Source organism: Plectropomus leopardus, chromosome 2 (genome assembly GCF_026936395.1).
Source record: "Plectropomus leopardus strain MGB_pleo_1.0 chromosome 2, ASM2693639v1, whole genome shotgun sequence".
Lineage (NCBI taxonomy): Eukaryota > Metazoa > Chordata > Actinopteri > Perciformes > Serranidae > Plectropomus > Plectropomus leopardus.
Genome location: NC_142177.1, coordinates 25642177 through 25659924, shown reverse-complemented (window position 1 = coordinate 25659924; position 17748 = coordinate 25642177). Strand labels below are relative to the sequence as shown.

At 35.9% G+C, this 17748-nt stretch overlaps 1 protein-coding gene across 2 annotated transcripts in view; it reads right to left on the bottom strand.

The window, feature by feature from the left end:
* iars1 (isoleucyl-tRNA synthetase 1) overlaps positions 1–15490 on the bottom strand; it is a 73318-nt gene extending 57828 nt beyond the window's left edge. Inside the window, exons 1-10 of one of the 2 annotated variants that reach the window (XM_042506187.2) lie at positions 15406–15490; positions 13647–13770; positions 12328–12484; positions 12085–12204; positions 11698–11780; positions 10600–10717; positions 10330–10477; positions 4006–4093; positions 1633–1693; positions 1295–1390 (exon numbers count right to left, since the gene is read on the bottom strand). In XM_042506187.2, the coding sequence (XP_042362121.2) occupies positions 1295–1390; positions 1633–1693; positions 4006–4093; positions 10330–10477; positions 10600–10717; positions 11698–11780; positions 12085–12204; positions 12328–12484; positions 13647–13765 (990 nt within the window). In that variant the 5' untranslated portion in view covers positions 13766–13770; positions 15406–15490. Of the gene's footprint in view, positions 1–1294; positions 1391–1632; positions 1694–4005; positions 4094–10329; positions 10478–10599; positions 10718–11697; positions 11781–12084; positions 12205–12327; positions 12485–13646; positions 13771–14983; positions 15354–15405 lie in introns of those variants that run through there. The other variant, XM_042506179.2, reaches the window with a different exon arrangement.
* Between the last annotated feature and the right edge of the window lie 2258 nt (positions 15491–17748).

Here is a 17748-nt window from a genome sequence, read left to right as displayed (position 1 = left end):
GGTGGGCCAAAAACAAATTTCCACTCTTGTGAACAATAAAGATAGATTCTTTCCTATATTCTATTCTATAATGGACCACAGTTATATTTACAGGTTAAGTCCTCTTGTAAAGTTATAATATGTTAATGTCATATATGCTTGCATGTGTTAACTCTGCTACACAGGAGCTACACCTGCCATGGCTGAAGGCACTCAAAGCAGCACAAATGAGGAAAACATGTTAACCACTTTAACAACTACAACATGAAACCCTCTGCAAATTCAGAAAAGCAGCAAATACAGGAACAGAAAATAATTGAACTGAGTTGTGTCGGTAAAGGCAATGCTTCTAGACAGACATGAAAGACTAAACTTTTTAAACACTGAACGGCAGGAAAACTGCCAAATGACTTGTTACACTTGACAAAAAGTGAACCTTTTCCTCTAGAGTTTGCTCCATATGAGCATCTGCAGGATTGGATAAACAAGCTCACTAGAAGCAACATTTCAGAAGAGCATTTCTGAACTTCATTCCAAATCACTCGAGGAAGTGGAGTACACTATAATTAAAAAGGAGGAGGGTAAGCCTGACAGGAGGCAGGTTTGAGCTCTGTGACAGTGACAGAAGGGAGCAGGATCAACTGCAAGGGCTGCACACAGAACACTCAGCCACCACAGTGCACTGTTTGATTATTGCACTCTGTTAGTCTTGGTCGAGAGTCTAGACTACTGGGCTAAAACCTTAGACTATGATGAACTGTCAAAGTACATCATCCATTATTCATTACTTTCTGATCAGTCAGGAAATGCATCACAATGTTTTTTAAACACTTGCCAATAGGTGCCAATTCCCTACATCTGTCGTTTTTATAATAAAAATAAAAAAGGACATTTTTCAAAAGGACTGTTTTATTAATTTAAGGGGACTTTTATTTATAATGTTATATTTATATATTTCAGGGGACGTTTTTATAATTTACATTTATTTATTTCAGGGGACTTTTATTAATAATTTTACATTTATTTATTTATTTCGGGGGACTTTTATTTATATCTTTAACTTTAACTTTATTTATTATTATAGTATTATACTGCAGAGGGCTTTTATTTCCTGATGCCACATTTATTTTATTTATTTATTTTTTTTAATCAGTTTAAATTGAATATTTTTAGGTTTCTGTGGTCACAAAGACATTCATGACGCGCAAGCTAATTTTTTTTTTCTTCCTTTTACTTTCAACTGTATAAACAACAATTATAAATCTCTTGATTAAAAAAATGCAAAAGCTGAAAAACAGTGAAAGACCACACTTACAGCTCCAAAGTACGGTGCCTGGTGGACCACTCCGGTACCTTCCTCCTCCTTGACGTAGTTATCCATCACCACCTGGAACGCTCCTCTCTCCCCACACTGAAGTGAAACACGGATGAGGAGAATTGCATCACGGAGGGTTGAGTGGTATGGAAACAAAAGAAACAGCCACAAGTAGTGATATATAGAGAAAGATTAAGAGACAGATTTAAGATGGTAAAGTGAGATGACAATTTGTTGTCAGACAGGTAATTAAAGTGAGACATTGTGTCTGTCTTCATTTGTGACAAACAATACATAAACCTGTAGAACAGCCACGAAGAGGAACACAAACTACTAACCTTGGCAAAGTACGGGAAAAGGGGCTTGTATTTTTTCCCCTTCAGAGTCTTGCCCGGAAATCTAAAAATACACAAAACACATTTCAAGTCTGTAATTCATTTTCATTTTATTTCCTCACTAATATTTCTTCTACTCTACTGCGGTCCTAAAAAGATGCTACAGTTTAGAATCAATCAAATATTATATATTACATAAGTTGTTTTTCTGTTAAGATGCACATGCATTTACATGGATTTTAGAAGAGCGAACACTGTGTCCTAGCTAGATGCAACGTGAGCGAGTGTCAGTGATTAAATCTGTTTGATTAAGTTGTTTCCAATGGGGCTGCCCGACAGTGAACAACATTACACAACATGATACAGTGCAATGCGGTGCGCCGTTTTGAGCAGCAGTTTTTTCGCATGCCCCTTTTCTATTTTATTCCTGTCGCACACGTTGACAGCACTGCAAATAATAGGGCTTCACATGTGGACACCTAAGTTAAATGCTTTTTAAGAGGTATGATCTCTTATTCAAGCAGAAGCTCTGGTGCTGAGGATGGCATTTTAGAGTCATGAAGTATGACAGACAATTCACTAATGGTGTAAACAATACACTAAAACCGCCCCCCAAAAAACAGCATAAGCTACCATGATCTGAACAGATACATTAGAAACACTAACAGAAAGAGATTTTGCATTTTGGAACATAAAACAGCAAACTCAACTGCAAACTAAACATGACTCAGTCCAGCACGGGACATGATGGGAATGTGGGCGTCGCTACAATAAAGATGGCTTCTGGCTGCAGGGAGAACACAAGGGAGCTGAATGTTTGTGTAAATATTGGAAAATGTTGTGGGATGCTAGCAAGTTAACTTGTATTAGAAAGTGGAGATGACAGTATGCTGTAAAGTGGAAGCTACAACAATGATTTCTCGAAGTTACCCTCAATAGTGCTGTTGTGACTATAGATGATGGGGAAATAAGTGCTCACACATCTTTTCAGTGGTTATGTCTCTGAGTATGCTCTGAGTGCACCGTTGATCTCTAAGCGGTTTGTTTACATGAAGCGACAGAGTTCCATTTAAATGTATGCAGTGTGGACAGAGAGCATACGATGCAACGTGATGCAGCGCGATATCCGACACTCGCCTCCAGTTAGAACGTGGTGGTATGAGGGCTCATTATAATCATTGAAAACACTGTAAAAGTCACTGCCCTCATACTTGCAAGCCTCCTTTACAATAACATAAATGCAGCCAATAGATAGAAAAGTTTCACTCAACAACATGGCCAAGATCGAGGAATGTAAAACTGTAAAAATGTATTTTTCAACGGAGGAAGCATGTAGATGGTGGTGGTCTGTGAGGCCATTAAAAACACTGCAACATGTGGACAAAGAGTTGTTTTTTTTTTTTTTAACAGATTTGTTCCGTTATGCCGTTTTTTAAAACTGTTTTTGTTGTCTCCTTCAGTTATAGTATCTTGTCTGAAGTACGCTACACTGCCCCCGAGTGCGGACATAGGGCTCCATCCATCTCCATATTATGCGCATAGACGAACATTAAGGAGAATTTAGTTTCTCCGTGCTTCGGGTAATAGGTTTTCTTCACTCTGCGTCATTCCTAACAACGCCACTTACTAAGATGATCTAGAGCCATAAACACTTAAAACACTATTACAAAGGTCAGTCATATTGGCTTTAATGCAAATTAGCAGCATTTGTCAGCAATAACAGAAGGCTGACAATCAGTCTTGATGTGTTTTAAAGCGACATGAGGCAGCTAAAAGACCTCATCAAATCATCAGTGCTCAGATTGCCAATGCATCAGTGAAAAAAGCTGCACTGATGAAAACAAACAGCAGTTTCATGTTGCCAATAATGAAACAGGACCGGGCTCTGCGGTTCAATAATTTCAAGTAATTTTGGGGAACCAATTCCCCCAGTGGATCAGCAAAGGACTGTTTTACTTTGGCACCTTACAGGCTGGGGGTTAAGGGGTTAAATTAATAAATTAGACCTCAAGCACATTTAGTTTTAACTTACTGACCCAAACACACACCACCTGCTATGATATTTCTCTGCTCGCTACCCACTGGCTAACGGTCAAGTGCAGTTTTGCATGATGGGCGGGGGTTTGATTAGATGCATTTTTAAACACCTCCGAGATCAAGATGAATCATCAAAAAGAGGGATTATGATACAAAAACACTCAAATCTATCTTTTTGACATATATTTAGCTTGTAGCAAGAAATAAATGAACAATTTATACAAGGACATGAGATTAGAACTTCAAGAATGTATTTTTCATATTACTGTGTCTTTCACATATTAGTCACTTGCACTCTACACGTTTGTTTTTGGGGATTACAGCGTCCTGTGTACTTACTTGTCCAGGAGAGTGTACTCGCTCTCAGATTTGAACAGAGCTCCCAGTCTGGCCTCCATCATGATGTAGGTCTTCTCTGTGGTGTTATCTGAGAGATGAACACAAAAACTTTATTAGTGTGTTTGTTAATTTTTCACACTTAACTGCCAGATCGAGTCATTGAGTAAATCCAGACCTCTCATTGACCTAAGGCTCAATGCATAACATCCTTTGCTGCTGTTACATGGAGGCGCACATTAAACAAGAACACATCTTATGTCATTACAAAAAGGCGTACAAGCAACAAATTAAGACAAATTTAATACATGGTTTAATAGGCTAATTGAAGCCTGGTTGTTCAATAAATGCATGTACTTGTTTTTCTGTTGTTGCCCAATTTACATTTCTATTCTTTGAGCTCTACAATTATTTAATGCAAGTACTGTAATATGGAAATTACTTAAAATGCCCATTCTTACTTAGAACCTATTTAGTCTAGCTTTTATTTAGTATTTTATAATTTTATAATTTATTATTTATTTATGGTTATTTTCTTATCATTTGTTTATTTTTCTCTCATCAAATTTTATGGTCAATCAGTATGATTTATTCTGTTTTATTTTATGATCATCTCATTATTTTTAACAAAAATGGCTTGTAAAGCACTTTGAAGTGCATTCATTAATTGTTCTGAAAGGTGCTATACATTTATTTGTTTTTTTGTAAGTCTGATAGGGGCGCACAGTAGCTCAGCTGGTAGAGATGGCACCCCATGTATAAAAGCTATGTCCTTGCCACAGCAGCCGTGGGTTCGATTCCAACCTCAGGCCTTCGCTGCATGTCATCCTCTCTCTCCCCCTAACACACAATGAAAAAAAGCCCAAAAAATAATCTTAAAAATAAATGAAGTCTGATTGACTGACTGATTTACTGAAAGACTGATTGACTCAAAGAAGTGTACTGGACCTTCCGTGTTGTACCATCTGTGGCATTAAACAAAAAGGCAACAACAACAGAGAGCATTATTCAATGTCAAGATTTCTCATGTAAAAAAAAAAAGTCTTTATTACATGACAAATGAAGACAAAAACAAAAATGTTTTGAAGAAAGTCACAACATTCACATTAAAGTCTCAGCAGATGATTTTATATTTTCCCTTTTTTTCCTTTTCGGTGCAGCTTTCAAAGCTCACAGTGAATGTAATGAGGTGAGACTAAAGATACTGATCAATATGATGAAAAATGAGGTTTTTTTTAGGGGAGCTCTGGTCCCTTTTTAAAGCCTGCCATCTAAATAGCCCCTGCAGAATGATTTATGTTTATTGAACTGAATTTCATGTATAATAAACTGCACCTCATCAGACATGGTTCAAATCCAGGTATCGAATAGATGTGATACATTCAAGTCTGCTAAACATCTATGTCAACTCCTGCTTCATAATTATACAGTGAGCCGTGATGTCAAGGTCAGCAAAGGACCGCATCATGTGGCTGCAACCAATCAACCAAGAACAGGGCTGACTGAAACACACACAAACACCACCTTATTTAGGATGACTGCCTGACATTTTGGGTTACTGAACCTCCTGGAAAACTGGCCAAATGAGGACTTTAGGACGAATAAAAGGTGGAGAACATTAGGGACAACAGTTGTGAGGAGGGCAAAAACCAAAAATGGCCAGTGACAGTGAGACACACAGAGAGAGAGAAGGGGGCAGCATCAATAAAAGATGTTTCTTCTCTTCACTGGTGTGACAAATGACTGCACAGCTCAGACCTGCCGCTGCTGACAGCCCTCAACTCAAACAGCAACAAAGGCAGCAAAGGAGAAGAGACAGACACGAAAAGAGACAGAAAATAAGAACAGCGAAGGACAAAAACAGGTGCATGTGGAGGCAAAGGGAGTGATAAGAAAATGAGGGGGGGGGGGGATTTGGATGAAGATGGAGCGAGAGAGAGGACGGGAGATAAAAAGAGAGACTGAGCTGATATAAAAAAAATAAAAAAACATTCATTGGTATTCCAAGGCGGTCTCCCATGCAGCACAGCGCAGGCAGTGCAGTGAGGGGGACAGACTGTGCTTCAACAGTGCCCCCTGCAGGATCATATACACACTGACACACTGGCATGAATCTAGGTCATCCTTTTAAAAAAAACACCAGATTCTCTCTCAGGGAACCAAAAACTACATCAGGAGGGTAACAGAAAAACACTAGCCACCTCTCTGGAGTATTTTCTTTTTTATATTTGAACAAGGACAACACTTTTTTTAATTGACCTGATTTGAGGTTCATCTACATTTGTCAGGTCTGAGACACACACAAATGTAGATGACCTGCACAGGGACAAAACTGTCAGTTTATGTTAAAGTGATAGGCCTTTTTCCACTGAGGATATTTTGACATGTCAGTATAAAAAGCACAGGGGTAAATAATGAAATTAATGATGGTTGAGTTACATTTAGCTACATACTGAGGCAGTACCATTTGCTCAGTTTCGATCATTTTCTTTCAATTCTCATCCTTCAAACTGATTTTTAAATGCCTTCACAATTTAGCACTGGATATTTCATGCAAATGTATCAGCAGGCAAAACAGTGGTGGCAACACCGGGGGCACAGCAAGCAGCAAGTGTAAACTGGCACGAAGCAAGACCTCCTTAGGGCAGTCAGCCTTTTTAAAAAAGGCTCATAAAAGGCTCTAAAATGTGGAACACACTACCAACCAAAATAAAATTAACACAAGGTATTCAGATTTTTAACAAAAGTGTTAACAGATGGCTGAAGCAAAATTGTTGTAACTGTATGTAACACTGATATTTGTGTCTTCTTTGCCTGTTTTTTCACTGCGACTGTATGTTGTAATTCTATGTAATCTTGACGTAAATGTTTACCTTTTGTACTTTTTTTTTTACCATTACTGTTATTGTATGCATGTTATTATTTGTGACCTAGATACTTCTCTTTTTTCCTTCTGTTCTTTAGTAAAAGCCTAATTACAGACAGGAGTTGGAAACTAGAAAAAACTATAATCTCAATATGTAAAACATCAGTTACAGCTTGTTTGTATCAGGCGGAAGTTGTGCTATGTTAATTCACATTGTCCATATGAAATACAATAAAATAAAATAAATAAATCTGCTTCAGTTTCAGGGTCCTGGTGCTGTGCGTGCTGGCTCACTTTCTTTTTCCATGCACAGAATATTTAGTCTTTTGCCCTTTCTCCAAAAAAGACAATGTTGCTACCAATCTGTTTACATGACTACTGAAAATGAAACACTAGGACACTGTCTATGAGGACCCCACACTATGCTGAAGATCCACACCTCTTGTAGCACTTGCTGCATCATGTCTGAGGGAGCCAGTTCTGGCCAACAAAAGGCAAAGCCATGGCATCATGCAACATATTAAAGCAAAAAAAAAGTGTTTCCATTGCAGTTTTGAAAATTATGGATTTTTCGAATCACTTGAAATACTACCTCATGCAAGCGTAAATACTTTTTTTGCAATAATTAGGAGTTTTTTCAAAATTTAAGTGTTTCCATTAGGCATATTTTATACTTGAAATATCAATTTGCGCAATTTCAGGGTTAATGGAAACCCACCTACTGGCTGCATTACAGTGAAGTGATGTAATTTTATCACCAGACTGTTCCAGCTGTTCTATTATTGCTTTTACCAATGTTTGTGCCTTAACAAACTCATAGATTTTGGATTTTGCAGCTACTACTCAAAGTTGCAAAAACACTTATTGGAGCAACTTGTATGTAGCAGCCATTAGCAAAGTTGATACACAACTACATTTGTCTTTTGTTTAAATCTGAGAGGGACATTTTATGTGGGTGAGTCTACATGTACTTACAGGACAAATAATGTTTTTAATGAGCCTATATGAATATCACTTATGCCTCAGCATCAATTTACTGCTCTTAAATGTGAAGCGTCGGCTTAGTTGTAGATAACAACAAAGTTGCAGTCACATCGAGTCTCCTGTCATACAATGAAAAAACCCTCTTATTTCATCAGCTAACACTTAGCCAGAGGCTAAAAACTCCACCAACACATTATGGTACAAAATCCCTTCCTCTGGGTGCAAATTTGCCAAGGCGGCACTCCTCCTCTGTTAATTTGTTTTTGTTTGTTCTCTCTGAATAAAAACACCCATCAGCTGATACTGTGGTCCAGAATACTCAACCCACGAGGGAAACAAGATTTTCAGTCAGAAAACTTCGGCCTCAGGCTGCAGCATTTAAGTAACATCGTTCAACAAAACTATCAGTCCTTGTAATTCATGTAACCCACAACACAAACATGTTTGTGGTCTGGATATTTGAGCAGATATTTCCTTTTTCCCCTACAATGACTTGAAGAAAGTACAGACAACAGCAACAAAATAATGATGTTTCTTAACAGTAACCTGAAAGTATCCTGACGACAAGGTTAACACGAAGAGCAGATTCTGTTTGGACAAAACACTTCAGACCAACAAACCCTGCAGAGAGGCATTCAGTCCTATTCAGCACATCAGGGGGGTTTCTATTGGCACGGGGGACCAAGCACTGATTTTCAAAACCCTAAGCTGTCGCCCAATTTCATACCACACAACAATCCTACGCAGGTTTTTTAAGTATGTAGTGTGTTCACACAAAAAAAGTGACAAAATCGTCATACATCATCATATCTAGACACTTTTCTACCATCATCCTACAACAAATGAATGCTATTAGTTGGCTAGTGGAACAAATGTTGCTACACAGAACCAGAATTACTAGTCAGTTAAACTTCAGATAACCTGAGATAACCTGTAACCTATTCTAAAATACCCACAAGAAAACGGGAGGGATTTAAATCAGCATGCGACACTAACACACTGATCATCAACAGCTCTCCCTCTCCTCCCTTTTACACACACACGTGTGCTCTTAAGATTCAATAAATGAAATCGTATAGAGATGACGCGGTACATTAATTACTTAGTAAATATATGTTATTTGCTAACTTTTATTTATGGAGTTGTCGTGCAGTGTTCATAAGGTATGATGAAAAGTGCCACATGTTTCAGTGGCCTTCAAAATATAATTTGTTACTGAAAAATGTGATTAGCTTTTCGAAATGGCTCTTAAACACAATATTTTCTTAGACAAGGTTTAACGTTATAAATCAAGTTGTGCACATTTTTCTTCTGTTAGCTTATCTTTAAACTAATCGACCAGTCTCAGTGTAAACCTGTCTAACTTGTCTAAGAAAATAAATCATTAGGAAGATCCCTACACCTTGCTATCAATAACCTCTCCATCTTCTAAAAGTTTTAAAGCCAGCTGGCAAAAAAATAGTTACTGAAACAGCAGATAACATGTGGGCAGTCTTGAGCACATATGCAAATGCTCAAAACACCAAACACTGGCTTACCCAATTTAAATTACTACAGGCTCTATTACTGATGTAAAAATACACAGCAAAAAATCCAAAATGTATCAAATGTCATTCCACAGAGGTAACTCTTTTTCATAGTTTTGTAATATGCCCAAAGGTTGAATATTTTTGGTCTGACATCATCAACAACATCTGAGAAATTATTAATACTCCTCTAGAAATAGAACCTTTATTATTACTGTTCTTACTTTCTCTGAAGAATTGAAAAGACTCACCACAGCCTAAAAAAATACCCTCCTATCACCTCATGTAAAAAAATGCATGGCAGGAAAAGAAACGATAGATCCTGAATATAAAATGTAGTTACATGATCTAACCAGCACATCGCATTTGGAAAGGATAACATACTGCATGTCTTAATGACAAAGAATTTACTGAGTTTAATCCTAAATTACGTTTCATTTTAATTAATGAGTTTAATAAGTGAGAGGAATGGACAAGGAAACAGAAGAGGTTCAGGAAGAAAAAGAAGACTAAGGGAGGAGATAAAGGTAGGAAATCAATGTTCCTAGACCCCCTTATCTTGATTATGTTTTTATTTGTAAATTTAGATTCATTTTACGTCTCTTTTTCAGTATATACATTCATTTTATTTTTGTCAATTTAGATTACATTTTTTTTTTAAATTATGTATTCTTTTAAAATTCCTCTCTCTTTTTCTCAAAAGAAAAATATAATGTTATAATTATTTTATATAAATGGAAATGAGCATTGACATAACAATATACTCATGTATGATCATATTTGGCTCAGTAAAAATATTTGGAAACACTTTTGCACCTAATCAAATTCATGAACAAAATGGAGAAGCCATTCAAAGCTCAAAAAAAACTTAAATTAATTGTGTATAATGGTGAAACAGCTCGAGGAACACGTCAGAAAACAACAACTTATGTGTGGAGTTTCATCGCTCACCTTTGACCTTGACATACAAGAACTCAGGGTTAACACAGAGGGCCAGGTTGCTCGGCAGTGTCCATGGTGTGGTCGTCCAGGCGATCAAAGCCACATCCTCATTGCCAACTATCGGGAAGTTGACAATCACAGATGGATCTTGAACATCCTGGAGACAAAAATAAAACAGAGATTAAGTCAATTCAGTGTTTTCATTCAAACATTAAATGCTGTTACTGGTGCTGAATTAGACCAGTTGAGGTGGGAGGTCGAGTTGTAATTTGTGCCAACCTTGTAGTTTTGGTGGGACTCAAAGTTGGACAGGGGGGTGTTGCAGGCAGTGGAGAAAGGCATGACTTTGACACCTCTATAAACCAGACCCTTATCGTACAGCTGTTTGAACACCCACCTGAAGGGATAGAGGATACATGAAAAAACTTAAAAGAGGAAAACAACAGAGAAAAACTACACACAAAGGAACAGACTCAAGACTTGGACTAAGTCTGTTTTGTATTGCATTTTTTTATTATATATTGCTTTAAGTATTACACTCTAAGTACACTGAGATTATTCATTCTCATCTTTGTACTCCTGTTACCTTTGTGTTTAAAGCATGGCAAAAAAACAGATTTCCTTCTGGAAAATAAGTTAAAGGGTAACTTTGGTATTTAAAAATTGACCCTATGCTCCCATTTTTTGTGTCTTTGTGACTAATGGTAACAATAATGCTTAAAATTAGTCCACTGTTGAGGGAGAACAGGCTATGCAGCCTGTTTTATTGCTGCCAGCTGTAATGCAACCACTCGGGGCATGTTAGCACCATTGATTTCCGCCCATTAAAAGTGCTGCTGTTGTCTCCGATAGGCTCGTATTATTATTCTAAGCATCTGATACCTTATGGAAAGGAAGACCTTTTAGTATAAGAGTAAGATCCTTTTTGTTAATTCAAAAACCTCCCAAAATTGCTACGGCCAAAACCCACCAGACTCAATTTAATGTTTAATTTTAACTTTTTATTTTAATTTTATCATCGTAAAACAGACTTCATTCAAAGTTGACAGAAACAAATGACACATGCTAAAGCCTTCCGTCTTGGTTCATCTTTTTACTGTGGTTAAATCGCACCTTGTTTAACAGCCTTTTTGCTCAATACTGGGCCAATTTCAAAAACAAGGGGAAATGGGGCATAAGCTGAAAAAGACCGAAATTAAATAATTTAAGAAATGATTAAGTGGGAAAAAAAATAAATCAAAAGAAATCTCTGATGAAAATGATTTGCTGATATAAGTATATCAAAAGGGGTCTACCTTTTATTCCTTGTATACAAGTGAAATACAAATCATGTATCTTTAAGGCTAAACTTGTATATAGTAAATCTAACATTCATACCAGACAGTCTCCATGAACCATGGGTAGAGAGTCTTGTAGTCATTTTTGAAGTCAATCCACCTTCCCATTCGCTTCACTGAGTTCTAGGAATAAAAAAAACCAAAAAAACATTCATTTAGCAAATCAAAAAACCCAGAAACGATCACATGCTACAATTCTGCAGGGAAACTTGTTATAAAGTACTATTATTTCGGTCAGTCTTCAACAAGGAACATATAAATCCTATAATATTAAAACCGTCAGCATGTCACAGAGCAGGTTCAATGCACTGTTCATTCAAAGATGTGTTTTTTCATTTGTTTGCCAAATGAAATAAAAAACCAAACTGGCCTCTCAAGTATGATTCCACACAGTTCTCTCACATACTGTTCTTTCCTGTATGCTCACCTCCCACTCGCTGGCGTATCTCATGACAATGTTCCTGCACTGCTTGTTGTACTCAGCGATGCCCATCTTGGCCACATCTTCGGGCCCTTTGATCCCCAAAGTCTTATCAATCTCATACTCCTACAAAAAAAACACACAAAGCAACGCGAGACAAATACATAACCACCGGATGTACATGTAAATATACAAAAAAAAAATCCATACAATGTGATTTTAACAATATTCAGGATGACAGACTCTTACCACAGGCAGGCCGTGACAATCCCAGCCAAAGCGCCGGTCCACATGGAAGCCACTCTGGTGGGCGAAGCGAGTAACGATGTCCTTGATGGTGCCAGCCAGGATGTGCCCATAGTGGGGTAGACCCGTGGCAAAAGGAGGGCCATCGTAGAAGGTGTACCTGGTTAGGAAATTGATGGGAAAATAATTTTAAAGATCTGGTCATCAGGCTTGATAGTGTTTTCTCACTGATTAAAAAAATGTTAGCTATGTCATGATAAGACAAGATGACCGGTTCCTCTCAATCAAGCATGTAAGACAACGAGACAATAAAACTGCCCAGTTACACAGGATTTTTTCTGCTTGCTTTATCAAAAACAAAGTCAAAACAAAAATCTGTTAAATCTCTCATCTCTGCAGTCTACTTCACTGAAAGCATCAAAAGCTTTCACCTTCTCATTCTTAGCTTACAGAATTAATGTCTCATATTTAGAGAAAATCAAGTGTAATACAAGGAGTTGCCCCAATAATTTTAACAAAACTTGAGATCTGTCATAGCATTGCATATTTCTCACCTCAAATGTTTTCAGTAACATATTTTAGTTTACAGTTTAGCTGCAAAATAAGGTTTGTGACCCAGCAGTCATGTTGTAAACAATTAAACAGCGTACCAAGCACCGCCCAACAGTCTTCTGCTCTTCTTTCAAAATTTAGAGACAGTTTCAGAAAATATGACCCAAAAAAAGATCATAAAAGTTACCAACTGTAGCTTTAACATTTAATTTTTGTGCTTACTGAGAATTATCACCTGAGAAGATTCCTATAAACTTATTAAACTGACATTAATGCCCCAGTGTTTCTTTCTACATGTTTTCATACGATGGAAAGTACTGATACTCAAGAAGATAAAATTATGAAAGTATTCAATGGAGTCTAAAAATAACTGGTTAATCAGGATATGCAAGTGCGTGACTTGGCAGCGCAACAGCTGGAATAACGATCCCTTTAAACAGTGCTTATTCGCTGCCAGCACTACATGATGCAGCAAGGTGAATATGTTTCTGTTCAAAACTATTTAATAATTTATTCAAAAATATTTTTAAAAAACCATTTGCTTAAATAATACAAAAAGCATAGTTATTTATTACCAGCTTGATGACTAGGTTAAAAGTATTTTTTTTTTGTTTTTCAAATTTTATACAGAGATAAATGTATTTCAAACTAAGAAAATTTAGACCACTGGCTTGAGTTAAAGTTTAACAAAACACTAACTTCATCTTAGGCTTCGACGGCTGTTTAACACAGTAAATTAATAACTATAAACAATAGACAGTTGGATTTACTTGGGCCTGTTTTTGGACTGTTTGAGACACTCCTGGAAGCAGTCCTTCTGTTGCCACAACTTCAGGATCTTTTCCTCCTCGGAGGGAAAGTTGATGGACTCCGGTACTGGCTCCACCATGATGTCTGCCAAAACACAGAAAACAATAATGTAACTCAATAAACATGTGGAGCAGGCAGACACTGAAATAAATCTCACAGTATGTGTCATGAAGATTACATGATAAATATTTTATTGTTCCCCATTTAGGGCTGAGATTTTAATAAAGTATAATCCAATAAACTATCAATGATTAGCCATAATTTAAACAAATGAACCAAGATTGAGTAAATCTAACTTTCAACACACATTCATTGTCCCACAATGCTACCTAACAATTGGGACAAGTTATTTGAGAAAAAGAAAAGTGTATTGTTAATAACATTTTCCTTATACTACCTATAAAAAATAATTTGTAGATATATATACAGGAAAAGACATTACCAAATTGAGGAGTAAAAGAAATAAACAACTTAAAAAAATACATAGGAAATAGACAAACTAACAATTCACATATAACATGAGCTTATATAAATATGAAATTTAAAACTCTATTGATATTAGGGGTAGACAGACTGTCCGCCTGGTCGATTATTGGGCCGATATTTAGCATTTTGCCAGTTATCTGTATAAGCATTTTAATATTAGAGCAGCCATAAAATTAATTAATGAAACTTTGTGTATATTATACTCAACCAACACCAGAGAAGTTAGTCTGCAATATGTGCAAAGAAAGTGTCAACATGGAGGAGCTTTATTTTGTAAAACCTCAGGGAGCTGTTTTTATTCATTCATGCCATATTTAATTTTTCACTGAACTTGTTGCAGGGAACTTGCTGTAGAAGATTTTTTAAAGTTTCAGTTTTGAGTAATATTTGCTAAATGCATTTAAAAAATATTTTGTTTTAGAGTTTATTATATCCAAATTCTAAATTTCGACAAAAATCTTTTCATTTTGATTGTAAATGCATATGACCAAATATTGGTTATCTGTTGCATTAAGCACAAATAATCAGTATTGGTATCAACCCTCAACAACCAATATTTGTCGAAAACAGAAATACAACAACAAAAGAAGACCAGGTTGTGCAGGTGACATTGAGAAACTTATGAGGAACCCCACCTCAATAAGCATATTAAACATATACAAAAGCCATGTAATCAAGAAAATTGAACAAAAGGGCAAACAAAGTTAATACGCAAACATAAAGTAAGCAACATCAGTCAACTTAAAATAATTAAAAAATAAAAGTTAGTAATTTAAACCAACATTATGTGTGGATATAAAAATGTGCCTACCTTTGACGAAACCTCCCTCTGAATCTTATTAATAGCTGACTTGTCAAACCTGTCAGTGCTCGTCAGTTTAACAACAGAACAGGCGCTTCTTTTAACATTTCATGTACTAAACTGAGGCCTGGTCCAATATTTTATTTCGAGGTTCAACATGCAGCCGCAGAAACGTTTCCCTGACTGGTTAATCACGTCAAATAACTCAGTTTTTCACAGCAGAAGTTCACAAGAATGACGCCTCCTTGTTGTTAGCTAGCAGGCTAAGCTAGCCGGTCAACGCTTAAATTAGTTAGCTTGAAGCTAAACGGACAGCAAAGTTTGTCAAAGGCGACGTTTAAACAGACACATTTACTATCAGATGCACAGCGAAGTGTGGCTGTAACGAAGCCTTTAAGTTGTGAATATTGAGTTTGAATGGATATACTCACATGTTTTCTGCCCCCGGCTGCCAAGAGAGACAAGAAATGATGCAAGTTGAAGTCAACGTGAGCGGAAATGACGACACCACGCAAGCTAGTTTGTGGCATGAAAATAAAATGCGATAATTTAAGTTGTCATGTTTTTAATACTTGTAATATCACCCTTAAAGATATAACTGGCTGTTATGATTATACAGATATTAACTATTTTAATTATGTTGTTGTTTTTTATTATTATTTTAAAGGGGAAATTCTTTATCCACAAACAAAACATTATGAGGTTCACACCCCACTTTCAGTCTTTTTTTCTTGTTTGACTTTAATTCAACGTTTTCCTCACTCACTCATAAATAACAAAAAAAGCAACAACATTTTAGATTACTACAAAAACCTATTTGGTGAAACCTCTGATGTAATGTGAAAATGTATTACTTTTGTTAGTCTGTTTTTTTAAATACTATTTTAAGTATTTTGATTAGTTTATGTACTGACATTTTATTAACGTATTATTTATTATCTTCTATATAGAATGTCATTTTTTTGTGCACATGTATGTTTGTGTTCTTGTTTGACTGACTTATTTTGGACAGATTTTTTGTTACGTAAAGCTGGAAAAATCAATAAATGCAAAATACAACCACAAATGCGACCAAAATAAATAAAATGCGACCAAAAATAAATACATAAATAAGCATAAAATAAAAAGTCACCTTTGTATCTGTTTATAAAAAAAGTTTTACTGTTTATTTGTTTGATTGTATTAACTCATTTAATACAATAAAACATAAATGAAATTAAAATTAGGACATTTTACTGTGCTTGACCAACAAAATAAAAGCAACTTTAATGCTACTTTGTACTTCTACTTCACCACATTTTGGACGCTCTGTGTTATTTATTTATTTTCATTGTTATTATTATTATTCTTACTGAACTTCATTTATTTTTCAGCTTTAGTTGCTAGTTACTTTCTGCATTTGGATAATTAATAGCCACAAAATTGAAAATCAGATTGAAAGGAAGATTTTCTTTTTTAAGTGTGAAGAGGAGAGTAGGAAGGGATAGTAAATGTATAGTTCCAACCTTTCCCAGCAAAATTTCAGAGAAAAAGAGATTATGAAGTTAAATGAAAAAGATGGCTTTCATATGCGCAGGAGGTCACAAAGTTGGATTTTGAGTAGAGAAAAACAATCCAGTTTCTCTACCAGGGTTTTTATTTTACTCATAATCATAAATAAGAAGCTATGAAAAAAAATGCAACCTCCATGCACCAAAACCCTGTTGGCGTCTTTAAAATTGTGATTGTTCATTTGTATTTCTTCAGCATTTTGTTCTTTATTTAGAATAAGTGTACTTCTTCCATAATAGCCCCAAATTTTAGTAATTACAGTAGAAGCAAGTGTTTTTCTACCACAGACAAAATTAGATCCCTTTTTTTAAAATAATAAATATAATCTGCCAGAGATGCTTTCTAAATTCCACTTTTCAACATGGTATTTTCTCCTCTCTTTCCTGTATTGTCTCCACAGCTTTTCCAGGTAAGGAGCTGTGTGAGAACAAATTGACTTTAAAAAGACTCGATACATAATGAACGAGGGTGTTCAGTTTCTTCACGCAGGGTAACTTTTGGGCACTTAAACAAAAACAGTTGTTTAACAGTCATGCTGATAAGTTGGCCACTTTTTTGTTGTAGCATGTAATTCACTGACAGATCAGTACCTCAATTATGAAAGTGAATTAATTTTCTATCAAGGATTTAAAAAAAGTTGCAGACCACACATTTAAATTATTTCATGTTATTTGGCCTTTAAGACATACATATACGGACATCCTGTATGTAAGAGGTAATGTACTCTACTTTTCCTTAAAAAACAACACTTTTTCACAACTATTCATCAGTGAAGATATTTCTCAGATAACCATAATTTGATGTTGCAATTAGTCTAAGAGTCCTTCAGTCAATGTTTATAACTGGCGTTCCACCACAATCCTTAAGGGACAAATTAATTTCATACTAAAAATCAATCTACTTCATCCAATTTATCTTTTAAATTATTTAAATCATTTACTTTTCTTTTGTTTGCCTTGTATTTAAGGTGGCCAGAGAGACAGGTGGTAAACATGCTACAAACGTCCTCAGCCAGAGACAAAACAGGGACATGTGGTCATATTATGTGTCTTAAGCTTCCATTCCCTCTTTTGTGGTCATATTATGTGTCTTAAGCTTCCATTCCCTCTTTTGATTATAATGATCAACATTGATTATGATGACATCGCCTTGGACAAATCCCAGGCGCCAAATCAAAATCATCATTCCTTAAAAGTCAGATACAATAAAAGAGAAACATCTGA